This window comes from Neolamprologus brichardi, chromosome 22, assembly GCF_056152115.1.
Source record: "Neolamprologus brichardi isolate AB-2024 chromosome 22, ASM5615211v1, whole genome shotgun sequence".
Classification (NCBI taxonomy): Eukaryota; Metazoa; Chordata; class Actinopteri; order Cichliformes; family Cichlidae; genus Neolamprologus; species Neolamprologus brichardi.
Genome location: NC_142124.1, coordinates 8,967,793 through 8,984,855, shown reverse-complemented (window position 1 = coordinate 8,984,855; position 17,063 = coordinate 8,967,793). Strand labels below are relative to the sequence as shown.

Sequence of the window (17,063 nt, the reverse complement as noted above, 5' to 3'; positions counted from 1 at the left end):
TAAAATACATTATCCTCCTTTGGAGAGTTTTGAAACATTTATCAGAGTTTGTTTTCATAGCTTCTTATTTCTTTGGTTGGTTGTGTAGTTCTACTAGTTTGGTTTGCAGACTGTGTTTATATCTAATTGTTTTCATTTTCTCAGATCTTAATCATAAGACCTGATTCAGGGGAAAAAATAATAATTACTGTATTTTTAGGAGATAAAACTAATCTACTAAACCAGATTTTTCTTTAGCTCTTATTTAAAGTCCTATTTAAGTTGGTAACGAAATACTATGGTTATTTATGACATCAGTTTATAAAATCAACAGTAACACAGTTAACACACATGACAATACAGAAATTAATTCATATCACTCAAACTCAGCTTTAAATATTTTACCTTAAATAAATTAAACCACTGACACCAACAGGAACTGACTCAAAGTCTCACAGCGGAACAACATTTCCTGGCTTTTCATTTTGTCCATATCTTTTGTATAACATAAATACGTTCAGAATTTCTCTAGAACATTCAAGAAGGTTCCGCTTTCTTGTATTTTTCAGTTTCTGGTTTCTGTTGAGGACGGTGACGAGTCCCTTCACACCGCAGGATGTGCAGCTTTGCTGTGATGTTCCTGAAGCAGTGTTTTAACATGCTTCTAACGGCTGACGAGGACAAGTAGAAGATAAATGGATCCAGGCAGGCATTTAAGGTGCTGGAAAGCAACGCCACAGTCCTCCACTCCTGATTCTCCTTATTGACAAAGCCCACCACATGGGAGATGTTGTAAGGACCAAAACAGACGCAGAATACGATCAGTGTGCCAAGAGCCAGACCAATGCATCGCAGCCTCCGCCGCCTGCTGATATTTGGGAGACGGGACAGGATAAGGATTAGGTTGACGTAGCAGAAGCAGCAGATGATGAAGGGGATGCAGAAGAGGACGAGGAAGAGCTCGAGGCGGAACGGCAGCAGGATTGCAAGCTCTTTATCGGAGAAATTCAGGTAGCAGCTAGGTGGAGGTGTGGCAGGAGTGCTGCCATTGGTGTTTCTCCACTGGAGGTAAGGCATGATGTAGACGACGATGAGGTTCAGAGACGTTAGCAACCAGAACATGACACAGGCCAACAAAGCATAACGAGGCCGCCGATGGAGGGAATGCCTGATGGGGTGGGCGACCCCTAGGTAACGCTCCACACTCACGGCGGTGAGCAGCAGGGTGCTGTTGTAGATGGTGACATAGAAGAGAAACCCAGTGAAGGGACAGAGGGAGTAGGGCAGCAACCACTCCATGTCATCAAAGGCCTCCTTCATTTTAAAAGGCAGCAAAGCCAGGAGAATCAGGTCGGAGATGGTCAGGTTGAGGAGGAGGATGTCTATCGGAGTTGGCTTGCGATACGCCTTGCGGCAGAAGGTACCAAATGCCAGGATGTTGGCGGGAACTCCCATGAGGAAGGTGATAATGTAGACAGAAAGCAACAGAGTGTATGCCATGGTGTCTTCTTAGGGACACACTCTCACAGACACTGCAGGGAGGAAGAAAGCAAGTTATGATCAAGTAGCACCAAAGACTCAAAAACAGCTCATGCTTACATTTTTCACAACTTTACATCAGAAAGAAAGAAAGACATAAAGCTTAATAGAAAAACAGCTAATATACTTCATCTGCCATAGAGATGTGAATGTCCATGCATCAATATTAAGTCAATTTATCTTGTTTGCAAAGGAAACAAGTCAGTTCTTGTCTTTTGCATTTGTTTGTTTTTTAAGCTAAAATGTTTAAAAAATACACAAAAAAAGAAAGTTTTTCAGAAAGTTATCAGCCTGTTCTTTCTTTGCCACTACCAGGTAACGGCACTGAACTTTGGCTTTAAACACAGAACAAAGCAAGCAGCGGTCACAACAGCACATTATCTTCTCTTTGACATCAGATTCAAACACTTGCAAATAATAATTTACGTAAAAGAATCATCAGTTGATTGCTACCATCTAGAAAACATTTTAAAGACACACAAATTTGTTTTTTCTTATTTAAAAGTAGAACTTCAGAATTAGTGTGGTGTATGAAGTGTCAAAGTTTTTCTGGGAAACAAGAAAAAAAGAAAACTGGAGCAACTGGTGAGCTCTCTGCTACAGAGGAATAAAATACTTTTAATTCTTCTTTGCAATCAGAAAGAAACTCCCCAAACTTTCTAACCACACAGACTTTTAAAGCTGACTGTTAAAAAGTAACAAACGTCTGAGTCCATTTGACTCAGATTTACCTGCAACATCTTATTGTCAAAGAAATGGAGAAAGTGGGACAAAATTTCTGCATATAAAGACATCCAGAAATAAAATACGCCCCGTCCGAAGTTAGCTGGAGATAAACTCACCTCACTCAGGCTTTGAAATCCAGCCTCTCCATCACAGAGTGCTCTGTAGTGCTGCAGCTCTCTTCACCTCTTGGAAACAGACTGTTTGATCACATCACACGACTGCCCCTAATATTGTCATCCTTCTGCATCTACCGTCTCTCCTTCGCCAGCGGAAATTTAATAAACTTCTGGACATTTCGTTCTCACCATTCTCCAAACATCATTTCCCAGCAACCGCTGAGAAGCTCGACGCAGCGTAGGTGGAAATGATTAATCAGAACTTCTCGTGTAAAAGGCCAAGGCACTAACAAAGAGAGGAGGAAGATTGTTTCCTCTCTCTGCTCTGCTGCGACCAGAGGAGAGAATTTACCTTTTTTAAAAAAAGCCAATTTTATTTATTTTTTTATATCAACACATTTTGGCAAAATGCTGCAGTTTTGCAGAGGAAGCTACACTTTCCTTTTCTTCATTTTTTCGTTGTCGGATTCCACAAAAAGATCTGTAAGTGCATTAAACTACAAATTACCTAATTTTAAAATCCAAGTCAAAATAAAAAATAAGCCAGAAAAGTGCTTCTTTTTGAGCCACCCCTGATTTCTTTAAGTTTTATCTTTCAAAGTTTGTCTTTCAGTCCTTGTGCCTAACCATTTTCAGAGGAGTGTTTCGTTTATTTGTGTTTTGTTCTCTTGTTTTCTTTTAACACTGACCTATGAGTCATTCAAGCAGAATCAAACTCAGGAGATGAACCGGTGTTGTGTTTACACTGAGAACTTAGCAAACAAATAGTTTTTAATTGTTTCACTAGGGAGCGCTGATCCATTTACTGTTTGCCAAAGCCTCATCAGAAATAGTCTCAGCTCTTAGGCTGCCATTCTTAAAGGAGGGAAAAGGGGAGAAAAGGCAGAGGTGTGCCAAATTACACAACAACTGGACTGAAAATCAGTTGAACCAGTTCCATTTTATGGCACGACGACTGTCCAAACTCACAACTGTTATCCCAGCTGCTTTTGTGACAAGTAAAAGCAAGCAAACATTTACTGAACCATCCATTTACAAATACACGATTAAGATAAAGCAGCACTATTTCAACAAGGTCTAATTTTTCTCCATTACTCTCACAGGGGCTTTAGTGAGAGGACCCCAAAACAGAGAGGAGCAGTTCCAATAAACAAAAGCTAGCCATTTAAAAGTCCAATGAACAAAATAGTAGAGTCCAAATAGAAGTCTAAAAGCAAGACAAATAAAATCCACACAAGAACACATACACAGCAGAACAGCAGACAACTCTACAAAGGATGGGGGGAGGACTATTTATACACAGACTGCTAATCAGAGGAGTGGAAACATCAGGAAAGAAATGAGACATATTTCAGGGTAATCATGCAGGAAGAAGGGGCACAAGAGATAAACACTATCAAAACAAAGCAGGGAATCAATAAGAGCTGCACTGAAATAAGGACAAACATATAACATGCATGAACGTAACAGAAGAGGTAGCACAGAGAGGTATATAATGAGTCCACAAACACACTGAAGACCCATGATGCTCTGGAATAAATGATAAACAAACCCTGAACCATCAATAAAACTACAAACAGAGAACAGGGTTTAACTGTGGGGTCTGTGACAATTACGTGTACATTAAAAAACATGTGCAGACTCCAGTAATAACGATGGAATTTAATTCTTAATGAAGCAACTTGGGATACAACAAATTTCGATCTGATCTGATAACGTTGGAGTTAATTAATGATTTTTCAACAATCCAGTGAGGTGGGCCAGTTTTGGCCAGTGGGCCACGTTTAACACCTGGAGTGTAGCGGAACCAGCTTTGCTTGCAATGTAAAATATAATAAGGTGGGTTTATTAAAAATAAATAGATAATAAAAGCTAAAAATTTTAAAAAAGAAGAATTCCCTCAGGAGAAAAGTTTGCAAAGCTTCTCATATTTAGACTAATTTGAGTAAGACAGCTGTGTGCTGACGACGTAGCTTTTTTTATAAGGTTAATGCATTTATACATCTTAGTTTCGCTGACATTTTAAAGCACAAACTCTAAAAATATGAAGAGCCTTGTCTTGTTACTGTTGCCTAACATGAAGCTTGTCAGTCGCATTCCTGATTGCATTTCACTTATAACTTCTGCAAAGTTAAAAACAAAAATATAAAATGCATATAAAACATGAACAACGGCTGTAAGCTGGTTACACTTTTTAAAATGTTTCTAAATCCTCACTTTTCCTTTTGATGTCATATAAGGCACCAAAAATTCAATAATAGGGATTAAATAAACATGATAACGACACAGATGGTTTGGTTTACCTGACGTGATGTGATCAGTCTGCTGCCCACTTAGTCCTTCAGCTCCGCTGTGCTCTAACACCGGGTGTGTTTGTGTCTCAACCCCTCCCACCAGCCTCTCTTTTTATATCACTTCAGAGTACATCAAATCTCTAAACAACAAGGATTTGTGTGCAGGACAGCGTCAGATGACCCCAGTCTGATGTGCTTAAGTGGAAGCTGAACATTATAGGCACATTAAGACCAGATGTGTTTATCATGCGGTGGCTCGTATACAGTAGCGCTGAACACGAGCCAAGAGTCCGAGTGTTTATTTGGAAATTTTCCACTAAAACCTTTGCATGCAGGTTATCCAAGAGGAACACAGAAGCTTATCAACACGTGTGTGTTTTAAATGTGTTTTAGTCTGTGTGTTATAATTTTTTATTTTTACTTTGCATTGTTTGTATTTATTTTACTTAATACATATTGGTTGGAAGTCTGTTAATTTATTATTTTTTATTTATTTCACAAAAGTACAGCATGATTTATAACTGTATATCTTTCCATATCTCTTTATTTAAGTATTATCATATGTGTGTAGTATATTTACTTAAACAGTCTTTGTTCTTTTAGCATGCTATAACAAAACAGGTGTTTCTTGAGACCCAAGCTATTGTTTAGGAAGGATCTTTAATTTCTACTAGCTATTTGGGATAAGTGTTACCTGATTGGCGTGAACTCTAAGCATCTTTTTTGAACGTTAATAACATTAGTAATTTTTAATGTCCTCATATGAAGACAACGGGTTTATTTACAGCATCAGACAATAAAGTCACCAAAGTATCGCACACTTTAGCCACAGCTGCCCTGGGGCAGGGCAGCTGTGGCTAAAGTGTAGCTGCCTCCACCAGTGTGTGAATGTGAGAGTGAATGAATAGTGAAATTGTACAAGCGCTTTGAGGGTCTTGAAAAGCGCTATATGAATGCAATCCATTATTATTATTATTATTATTATTATTACTTTATTGACCAGGAGGAAGTATAAGGTTCAGGATGAGGACACAGGGTCTCACAAAGGTGACAAACTAAAGAGAAAACTTGACCCTAACACTGTTCTGCTGTGAGGAGTATAGTTATCCCATTAGAGGGATATGTGTCCTGTGATGAAACATATCTATTATAATGGGAATCTTTATTCAATCATTATATTTTTACAAAGTTGTTTTGCTCTTTTTAGGACGTCTTCATTAGTCAGTCTGTCAGTGCACGATGACTCACATCTCTGCTGTACTGATGGTGTTCATAGGTTTCTTGTTTAACCTCTTAAGCCCCAACGCCCCCTGATACGGGGGCAAAAAGCAGGAGATAAGGTAGGCTTGGGGCTTAAGAGGTTAACATCCATGCTTACATGAGGACAGGTATTGTAGGCATCTAGGACTTTCTTTGTTTTCTTAAAGCGAAATGGACTGCGATCACTACAAGAGTCTGCCCCCGGATACACTTTACAAACTTTCACCGAGTCCCTGAACCTTCCTCCGAAGGCAATGTCATCTATTTCCAATGATATAGTGATTTTGCTTTATCTGTCCAATAAGATGCTTTTATTTCTTGATCCAAGACTTACCTCTCATCTCCAACTTTGCATTAAAGTCACCCACGATTGATCACAAGTCAGATTTATTATTTTTAATTTTCTGAAAAGACAAACCACACAACACATTTGTAAACGCACTGCTTTATTAGTCAAGAGACTCAACTTTTCAGGAACTGATCAATTTATGCACAAACAAAAAAATTATGATGTTCATTTAAATGTAATTAATTTCAGACATCATATTTTTGATAATTAAAGTTTATCAAAAAGCTGTTTAAAACACACACACATCACACACACACACACACACACACACACACACACTCGTTTTCATATCTTAGTGAGGACATGTTGTTAACATAATGCTTTCCCCAGACACTTACCCTAACCTTGACCCTTAGACTAAACCTAACCATAATTTAATTGTAACCCTGACACTAAAAACACATTTTGAGCCTCAAAAATGCCTTCAAACTTGAGGGGAAGGGCATTTTTTCCCCATAAGTGACTATTAGTCCCCACAAGTATAGAGGCATATTCTGTCCTCAAAAAGATATCTAAACATGTACACACACACACACACACACACACACACACAGGTGTAACTAATAACATTAAAGACTTGTTTCATCTTGCCGTGCTGATAATTATGCCACTGAAAATCAAGGCAGCTGTGTTGTGATTCGCTTCACCTCTGAGAAATGTCTTATAATACTGAACACTTTCCAAAACATGACACAATTTAAAGTGAGCTTTTACAGCTTGAGACACCAGATGGAGCCATTTAAAATCAGACGATAAACATTCCTCATGAAATTCGAAATAAAATGTTTAAACATACACAGTGTGCCTGGTCAAAAACAGTGATTTCACATACTATCCACACATCATTTTAATCCAAAACCAGGATGTTACAAGAATCAGCAAAACATTACATGTGACACAGCAGTACCTTACAGCTGTATTCGGTCTGCAAAATAGGTTTTTACATCATCTCTTTTCTTTAGAAACATTTGGTCTAAACAGGTCGTTAACGCCTGACGACACAAAGCTTTAAAGAAGTCAGTCAGCTCTGAATTAACAGACTTCATGTAGCTGGACAGTCAGTGTGGAGGAGGGTTACTGGGTCTGTTTGCAGAGGTTACTGGTACATGAAGCGTGGTCATATCAGACTAAATGTTTTTACACCATTTCTTCTTTTGAATTTGTTGCGCAGTCTCCTTGTGACACTCTCAGGTCATCTAAGCCCCAGGTTTGCTCCCCTCAGATGGGACAGTTGGTGGTCTAACTTTTGAAGCTTCACTGACGGCTTTACACCGGTACCGAGAACCCCCCCTGTGGCTGAACTGGCTTTGCCGTCCACAGATTCTTCCCAAGATGCCTCTTGACATGACTGGAGAAAGCATCAGCATGACCACAGGGTCCAGGAATACGTTACAGGTGCTCGTCAGCATAGCGTACGTCCTCCACTTCACGTTCTCCCCCATCACAAACCCCACGACGTGTGAGGCGTTGTAGGGTGCGTAGCAAACCACAAACACGGCGAGCGTGGACAGCGCAACAGCCAGCACTCTTCTTTTTCCCATGGGGGACAATTTCGAGCGCCACACCAGCGTGACGCAGCGCATGGTGCAAAAAGTTGACACAATCAGAGGCAAAAGAAACAGGGTGATGGCCATCTCCAGGCGGAGTGGCAGCAGCACGGCCAGCTGGGACGCACTAAAAACTTCATAGCAAACTGATGAGTTATTACCTGTGGAAACAAAAAACCCCCCTTCTTCGACCACCGCGCCAGGGCTGAGGTGTAGCACCACCAACAGCCACAAGACAGCGCTGATGATGTAGGAGTTACGAGCACAGCGCCATCTCTTGTAGACGATCGGGAATGCTATGCTGAAGTAACGACCCGCCGTTACAGCAGTGATGAACAGACAGCTGCCATACAGGGACGAGAAGAGGAAGAAGTTGTAGACAAGACACACGGGAGCAGGCAGCGTCCAGTCCTGAAGCAGAGTCTCCAAAGTCTTGACAGGCAGCCAGACTAACAGCCCCAAGTTGGCCAGACACAAGTTGAGGGCGTAGACCACGTTGGGTGTGGCGCCATGTTTACGAGCCTTGCGCATGTACACAAAGAAGACGAGCAGGTTGGCAGGAAGGCCGAGCAGAAAGGTCAAGATGTAGACGAGGAGAGCAATGTAGTCCTTGACAGCCAGCTGCATCTCTTCAGATGAGTTCACTAAACTGGTAGCACCGCCTCCAGTTTACCATGACATAGTTTGAAGGTCGAAGAAAAGTCCTTCCTGGAAATATGCACACTGCTGACCTTTTGTCCTCTCCGTTTATCTACAACGTCTTTAAAACAGCAAAGTCTCCGTTTTGAATGTTTTCCGAGGCGGTAAAGTGGCTGCAGAAGAGCCGGGTTTCTCTCGCCATCATGTGCACAAGCAGGTCTGAGGCACAGAGACAGGTGATGCCAAAAAAAAAAAAGAGGTGGTGGCCACAAATGGGAGGATGTGTATGGGCACACAGGGGGGCGAGGTTCATACGACATCATGACAGAGATGCAGATAACAAGACGTACTCACCCATGCAGAAGCTGGGGGGGCATTTAGCCGGCACCAGGCCACCTTAATTGCCTTCTCAGTGAAGGGCAACAGACAGTTAGCATCTGGGCCCTTAAGTGAAATGATTCAGAATAATTCAACCTGTCAGGAAGCACATGCCCATCCTCTTAAATTCAAGGCTGTGTAAATGAACTGGAGGGCCAGGCAGTAAAGTCATAAATGTGCTGAAAACTGATGGTTAGTGCGAGCAGAGGATGGGTTGGGCTTTGGGAAATGGTGATTTGTTTGTGACATGAAGGCACTTTGAACAGTTTTATGGTGGACAGTGTTTTCCTTATTGTGGGTGATCTGCGTACGCATGTGGGAAAGTGTGTTAGGCGAGGTGGGTGTGTCATGTGTCATGTGGGAGGCTGCTGGTGAAGAAAATGGAGCAGAAAATTCACCTGACAATTTTTTTTTTTCTAAGAATGGAGCTGCCGCCATTCGAAACACAGCTATTAGGTGTTTGATCAGTCTATTGATCCAGTCTTTAAAACCAACGTCTACAGCGTCCAGTCTTCGGATATTTGATCTGAATGTTTGCAATGAACTGACGACACTTTTCCTGTGTTGTTAAATGAACGTGACAGTAGCGCAGCTTTTATTTACCAGTCTGATTTTGTTTTTCCTTTCAGGCCGTTTCTGTTTGCACTGTCTCGCGTCATTTTCTCCGGTAGCGCTTCCATTTCTGTTATTGGTATTAATGCAGCACCATTACCTATTCTAGCGCTCACTGTGTTGTAGTTGTGTTGCCAAAATTAACTGCTTGACAAATTTTAAATACTTCAGTTACACTCTGATGTTTTTCTTAGATATTTCCTGGAAAGAATAGTTTAAAATGGTTCCAATTATTGGGAAAATCCGGGCATCACAGATCATGTCTACATTAAGAAATGGAAATTTAACACAGCTGTGCAAAAATGGAGAGTTAAGCACTGAAAAGTTCAGTGCTTAACTCTCCAGTTAAGCACTGTCTACCAGGAAGAAACCTGCTGCGAGAGCCAAGAAGGCAACAAAGAAGGTAACAAAGAAGGTAACAACGAAGGCAACAACGAAGGCTAAAGTGCTTAAAATCAAAACCAGTGCTTAACTCTCCAGTTAAGCACTGGAGTAAAGAGTTTATCTGTGTTTAAAATGAACCTTTCTTTCACAGAAAGAACTATTGCTGTGTAATTTGCACCTGGTGCAGTAATCGTGTCCTAGAAAGTAACTTCTTTTTGTCTCACATGGGAGGGTTTTTTTTTTTTTTTTAGTGTTATTTTCAGACAATTTCTGCTCTTATCTGAGCAGATCTTACTCACAGAACATCTGTTAAAAACAGCTCACCCGAGATCATCTGGTGACTCATAAAAAGGCCGTGAATGACACAAACACATCCATCTGAAGACTTTACTACAGCGCCGGGTGAGGTTTATTATTTTAGGCAGGCTGTTTACCAGGTTATTTTATCAGAGTCAAAGTTCCCCTCATTATTGCGGCTTTTAAGCTGCCAGCAGCGTCAGTTGATCAAACAGTGTGGCAAAACTAAACAAAGCCATTAAAGCATAAAAGAACCAAACAGACATGAAAACATGCACTTTCACGTGTGAATTTTGGATGATTATATGATGGCGGATATGGTTTGAAGAGTGAATCTTTATTTTACTCAAAAGACTGTTTAAGCCACAATTTAGAGATGATAATTCAATCATTTCTTGCTGGATTATGATACACAAAAATGCAAATTAACGACACAAAAAGGAGGTCATGAGAATAATTTTACAAGAGGAGTGAGTTTGTTTTTTTTCTTTGGGATTACTTTGTGAAGGGAACTGTGCCCAAACTTTTACTGAGAGTGTGAGTAGAGTTTTGTGTGTCCATTGCTTGTTTATGACTGCAGGATTAAACAAATCAAACTTAAAATAACTATTAGATTTTTTCCTTTGAAAACATTCAGACCATCTTCTCACTGAGCCAGCAGCTGCAGGTTGCTCCTCCCACTGGAGTTTGCCAGCGGGACCACGAGCACCGAGTTTTTATTGTCAGTGCTGGAGGTTGATGTGAGGCGAGCGCGAGTGTTCAGGCTTCGTTGTTCCAGAGACAGAGCTTCCTGTTTTCTGGAAAGATCCTGCAGCATGCGGGAGTGATGCAGCTTCATTTTCTGCAGAGAGTGCCTGAGAGAGAATTACAGCAGCAAGCAGGGATGAATATCAGCTGGCATGCATGCTCGAGAAGTTCTTCTGAATTTGGTTTTATGGTTTATCATTACTTTAAAACAAATCCAACAAATCCATAAAATGTATTTCTCTTTATATTCAAGACAGATATATTATTTATATTTTCTATAGTCCTATGTTATTTCAGCGATAACTCTATAAATTGTCTGTTTCTCTTCCATTAGAATCTCCCAATCTAATAAAAAGCCACATATTCTATAATTCGACCTAATATTTATTTAACTGGACAAACTTGAGATGTGATGATGCCACACATAGTATGATTTCAATAAGATCTCATATTGGTGATGGGAGAGTTGGACCCTTCTGTCTCCTTCTGATTCTCAAGGTCTGGACATTGTCATCTTGGAACTTACCCGTGCCATCAGGGAAGAAATTGGTGGAAAAAGCTGCTCATTCACTACACTCGGATAGTAAGCTGACCTAATTTTAACGTTTAACGTCATTCAGTTACAACCTGCTGAACTGAAGCAACCTCCAGTCATAACACTTCCTTTACAGGGTTATGCAGTAGGCACCAGGCTTGATGAGTGCATCACTTCATCCACCTCTCTGATGCTCCAACGCTCCCAAACAGGGTTGAGAGTATATTACACAAACACATATATGTTTTGTGTAATATATACAATACTTATATATTATTATTATTGTTACTACTACTTAGTTTGGCCACACAAATAAAAATGAAGACTCACTGAGCTTCAGAGAGCTTCTGCTTCAGAGCTGCGATCGTGGCCTCCAGTTGCTGGACTTCATTAACGAGGCCGTGCTGCACCTGCAAACCATCACGATAAAAGGAGAAAAGACTTCTAATGCAATCAGTGACACATCTGCTGCTATATACCTGATATATACCTCGTCTCTGCACAGGTCCATGTTAGGCCTGTTGGTCCTGGTCTCCAGTCTGGTGTGAGCAAGCTTCAGGTTGGCTGTCTTCGCCTGCAGATCTGCATCCAGCCCGTGGATGTCACTTTCCATTTCTGCCATTTCCTCCTCAGTCTACAGACGGATGTACAGGCAGTGTGAACATGCGATGACAAACTATACTCCCTCACCCTGCTGCTAACAGCTATTATTTATAAGATCTTACAGTTTTTATTTGCCACTCCAGCTCATGTCGGGCCTGCTCTTCGTGGTGATTACGTTTGCGGAGAGCAAACTCTGTGGCTCTGCGCTGAGTCTCCAACTCATTCTGCAGCTACGAAATAAAAAGAAAGAAAGAAATTAACAGCAAATATGCCCCACCTACTCTAAGCAAGATTAGTGCACATATAAGAAAACCAAAATAAAAATAAATTAATCAAATTAAAGAAATCCTTTAACCGTCTGCAGCGCCCCCTGGTGTTCAAACACCGACATGTGAAACAATTTTCTTATTAACCTGTAAGTAAAACCTTTATCCCAAAGATTAAAACTGCCTAGAATATCAATGATTTTTAAATTAAATGTGACATCAGAAGATTTTTTTAACAAAATAAAAATAATAATACACGCATTTAATACACAAAGCGCATCTTTGTGATTAATAAATGTGGTAACTACGTATCTCCTTTTTAATTTAAGCTTTTAAACATGGATCTGTGATGTGTGCGTGAAAAGCTTTTAATCATTAAATAAACATTTGTCAAATCTGGAGAACACAGACTGAGCACAGAGAGAGGGTTGCACCAATATTTGTGCACAGTTTAATGAATATTAAAGTCATTAGGTGGTTATCTTTTTTTGTTTTTTTTAATTAAATAAAATACTTGACTAGTACTTGGTCGTATAATAAGCAATATTCAAGAACTCCTACTAGTTGCAACCCACCTACCTGTGCTCGGGTGAGGTTCATATCCTCCCTTATTTGCTGGGAAACCTGCATCGCCTCATGGGCACGAGCCACATTATGCTGGCTGAACTGGACCCACTCCTGGGGGGTGGAGGAACTACACCAAAGACAGCAGTTATAACAGTAGGAGCTGCTATGAATGATACAGTTTATATAGACAGCGGTAACCAAGCATCACAAAAACGCATAATACACAATATTACAGTGACACTCAGTAGTAGGGATGCAACGATACCAAGTTTTTCAAACCGATACGATACCAATACTTGGATCTGAGTACTTGCCGATACAGAGTACAAAAAACGATACTTCTACCACACACACACACACACACACACACACACACACACAAATACAATTAATTGGAAGACAGGTTTTATTATATTCCCTGCCGATAAAAAATAAAATCTTAATAAAAATGACCACAAAAAAATTTCAAGTGAAAAATAAGCACTTCTGTTAAATTATTGCAGAGTCTCCACATTGTAATTTTACAAAATATCACTGAACTATTGGCACTGTCTCGAGCTTTCAGAATAATAAATAAACACTTATGTTTGGAATAAAATAAATACAAATTAGGTTTGAGAATAAAATAAACTTTTAAGTTATTGCAGAGTGTCCATATTGTAAACAAACAAACAAAATAATTATTATTAAATAAATAATAAAATATAAAAAATTGTAAAATAAATAATTAATAAAATAATAATTGGCCCCCTAGTGGCCAATCTAAAAAACTACAACAGAAATGACAAGCCACCCTCTGATTAATGAAATAAGTTAGTATCGGTTCATGGTATCGGTTAACTTTTACAAGTATGAGTACACACACATTTTACAGTATCGGCCCCGATACCCGATACCAGTATCGGTATCGGTGCATCCCTACTCAGTAGTTATGTTTTTTTGTGTAAAAGAACAAATTTTGTATATAAATGTCATGTAAAAAGTATATATTACAAAAGCTTTATGAAAAGTTCTAACACCTTGTTGTGATTTGGCTCTATGTAAATAAAGCTGAATTGAATTTCCACAGTGTAGCAAATGAGGAGCTACTTACCATAGCTGCTCAAAGGCCCTGCTAGTGTGCTGCTGCAGAACTTGCTGCACTCTTTCAATCAGCTCCACCTCTTTCTTCAGCTGTTCATCCACAGGGTCCGTTACCAGCTCGTGCCCTTGCCGTCCCTCCCTCAGTGTCAGGCATTCAGTGGTGACCTCCAGAGGAACAGCAGTGGCAGCCAAAGCTTGCTCGGTGTGCTCTTTGGACTGACACCAGCGTGAAGCCCAGATAAATGAAAGTTATCTCAGAGACCAGGAGTAAAGATTTTATGAGCACTTGACAAAGAAACACCTAGATGTTTCTTTAAGTATGACACGTGTGCACATGTACAAAATGGACAAAGGCACCTCTCAGTCATACTGGGGCCATCTTGGATTTTGAAATCAAACATTAGCGAGAGGCAAGCTAACATTTCCACTATAGGGCACAGTCTACTCAGGCTCTGCACATCCCAATTTATTGTCTCCAAACGAGAGCTTCATTTACAAAATGCAAATCAGGCTGTATTAAACAAGACTTTAAACTAGGGACTGAGATCTTCAACATATTAGGAACATGTTTGCTGAGTTATTAAACCAAATAAAGAGTCAGGAGATTTTATCACATCCAGATGGTGTCACCACCTGCTGGTCATTAGAAAGAAAACAGGTTTAAGGCACTGAAATGTTGGCTTTACTTTTTAGACAAAGAAGTATATCAGCTACCGTATTTCCGTGTTTCGTATACAGTCTACAGATTCAACCTCTGCTTTTAAAAAGTCTGAATAAATCACCAGTGTCAGAGTCTCCATCTCTTCATCCACCTTCTGAGCACAAGTCTCCAACACTTCCTTCCACCGAGCAACATCCCAAACACGGTCACTCAGCCTACGACACGTATCAGTCTCATCCCAGCGTGTCTACGGAGAAAAGGTGCTTTATTAACAACGTGTGGAGAAAAAAAGGAAATTGTTGGACGGTCCAGTGGACCGTGTCCTTTGAGCTCTGCCAACAAAACAAGACCCCACCTTAAAGTTAGTCTCGTTGCGTAGTGTCCTCCCTTCCTGTCTGATGACATTCGAAATGTGTCGTTCGTGTTGAGCTGTGGCAGACAGCTGCTGATTGTTGCTGGTCCACTCTGACACACTGCGGTGCAGGCCAGGCTTTGCATTTAGTGAAGGCATCATATTTCTGCTGAAACAAGGCCCAGATTCACTGGATCTTTCACGTACAGCTAAACGTGGGGGATCTTTTTCTATGTCTCTGTGAAGATCAAACACCAACACATATACCACCAGTGCAAAGGTACCAGAAAAAAGTGCAGTTATGAGTAGCAATTACAAAGTGAGATACATTCATGGTTCCTTGTTACAAAATATTGGCATTATATCCCCTGAAAAATCTGAACGATCATAAAAACTCATCAACATTTTGCTCTTTATTTTGAATGTTTCCATTTTATTAAATCTCACAATAGTAATTTGCTTTGATCCAAGGTAAATATTGCATTGTTTGTTACTCTATTTGTGTCAGTGAATATATTGCAGTTAATCAGCTACTTTAGATACACTTTTATGACTCTATCAAAACTGCACACAATAAACCCAATAGTGTATTAATTATATAAGTGCGCCATCTGGAGCGTTAGTTATAATATCATTATGAAATGCTGACAAAGTAAACTGATAGATGTTATTACAATATATATTTGAAAGAGTGTGCTTTGTGTTAATAAACCATGCTTACAAACAAACCATCCCTGTGTATTTAATAACACTAAATGCAGATTTGAGATTTAACAGGCTGCCAGAAACAGAAACATTAATAAAACATCAGTGATAAAAGTACGAAAATAAACAGATACCACACTGTGTAAATACTCCTTTCAAAGTTACATCACCTCTTAGCAACTGCAAAAACATGTAAGAATATCAAGGACATTTTTAAATTAATTATTATAAATAATTTGGATTGTGCAATCAAAAGAAATCAGGCCAGGCAGGAGGAAAAGAGGAAGACAACAGAGAAGATTCATGGGTGGAGTAAAGGAGGACATGCAGAGGGTCGGTGTGACAAAGGAGGATATTAGGGAGTTGATGAGATGGACACAGATGATCTACCGCTAAAGGGAGCAGCTGAAAGAACAAGATGACAGACCTTTGTGAAATATTAGGAATTAAGTAATTATTGGAGTCCAAAAGGCTACACCACCACGTACAATTATTTCTTTTATGGTTGTAATTTTATTGTTATTCTCAAACAGGTCTCTCTTGTAAATGAGACATTGAGTCTCAGTGGGACTACCTGTATAAATAAATGTTAGATTAAAAATATAAGGAAATAAATTATTATTATTTAAAGCGGGAAAACATGCAAAAAAATATAAATAAATCAAAGTACAAACAGAAAAATAAAAGTACAAACTACCTTTGCAATTCTTTTTCCAAATAACATTTTAGCAAAAAGTAGAAACAAGTTCAAAGGAAAGCCATATTTAACTTTTTATTATGTACATGCATGAATAAAGGATCAAAAATGCACCAAAATTTTCTACCAGCTGTCTCCCCGATTTATCTGTAATTAACTGATTTATACAAAAACTGACGTACTCTTTTCTTACTCTGTGCGAGTTATTAATGAACGAGTACAGCATTAAATGCAATAGAGCGGAATCAGAAAATGCAACAAGATAAAAACAGTCAAGTAGGCTAAAATAGCCAAAATGTGGAACGAAGTGCTGCCCTTGATTAAATGTACTTCAGTGTTCGAAAATACCAACATTGACCAGCTCATTTGAATATTTATCGTTTCCCCCTCTGAATCTGGATGCCCCCTTTTATGTTTTCTAGATCTAAATCTGAAAAATATTGTAATGTTTAAATTTAGCTAAAATGTTTCGTCACTTCGAATCTTACTCACCGGAATTCTGGAACCTTCAGAACTGAGCTGGTTTTTCCGGGGTTTGTTATCCGTGGCGACCGTCTCTAGGCAACAATTACACACAACTTGCGCCTAAAAGGCTTTAATAATTAAAATACCTTCATTACGTTTAGTTTTGAGTCAGATTACCAGGAAATAATCATCAGGGAACATGAGCAACTTAAATCCACTTTGCCTAAATGACAGCCGGGGAAAATTCCTTTTAGACTTGTAG

At 39.5% G+C, this 17,063-nt stretch overlaps 3 protein-coding genes across 3 annotated transcripts; all 3 read right to left on the bottom strand.

The window, feature by feature from the left end:
* Positions 1-516: 516 nt before the first annotated feature.
* On the bottom strand, positions 517-1,479 carry LOC102791712 (free fatty acid receptor 3-like). Its single transcript, XM_006794487.2, has one exon. It carries the CDS (start codon positions 1,477-1,479, stop codon positions 517-519), a length of 963 nt encoding a protein of 320 aa, XP_006794550.1.
* A 5,980-nt stretch (positions 1,480-7,459) lies between these two features.
* LOC102791993 (free fatty acid receptor 3) lies at positions 7,460-8,437 on the bottom strand. Its single transcript, XM_006794488.3, has one exon. It carries the CDS (start codon positions 8,435-8,437, stop codon positions 7,460-7,462), a length of 978 nt encoding a protein of 325 aa, XP_006794551.3.
* Positions 8,438-10,445: 2,008 nt separating this feature from the next.
* tekt2 (tektin 2) lies at positions 10,446-16,853 on the bottom strand. Its single transcript, XM_087835490.1, has 9 exons — positions 16,829-16,853; positions 14,938-15,172; positions 14,704-14,829; positions 13,932-14,137; positions 12,851-12,965; positions 12,128-12,235; positions 11,893-12,036; positions 11,733-11,812; positions 10,446-10,974 (listed from the first exon to the last, which is right to left on the bottom strand). Exons 2-9 carry the CDS (start codon positions 15,094-15,096, stop codon positions 10,767-10,769), a joined length of 1,146 nt encoding a protein of 381 aa, XP_087691616.1. The 5' UTR covers positions 15,097-15,172; positions 16,829-16,853; the 3' UTR covers positions 10,446-10,766.
* Between the last annotated feature and the right edge of the window lie 210 nt (positions 16,854-17,063).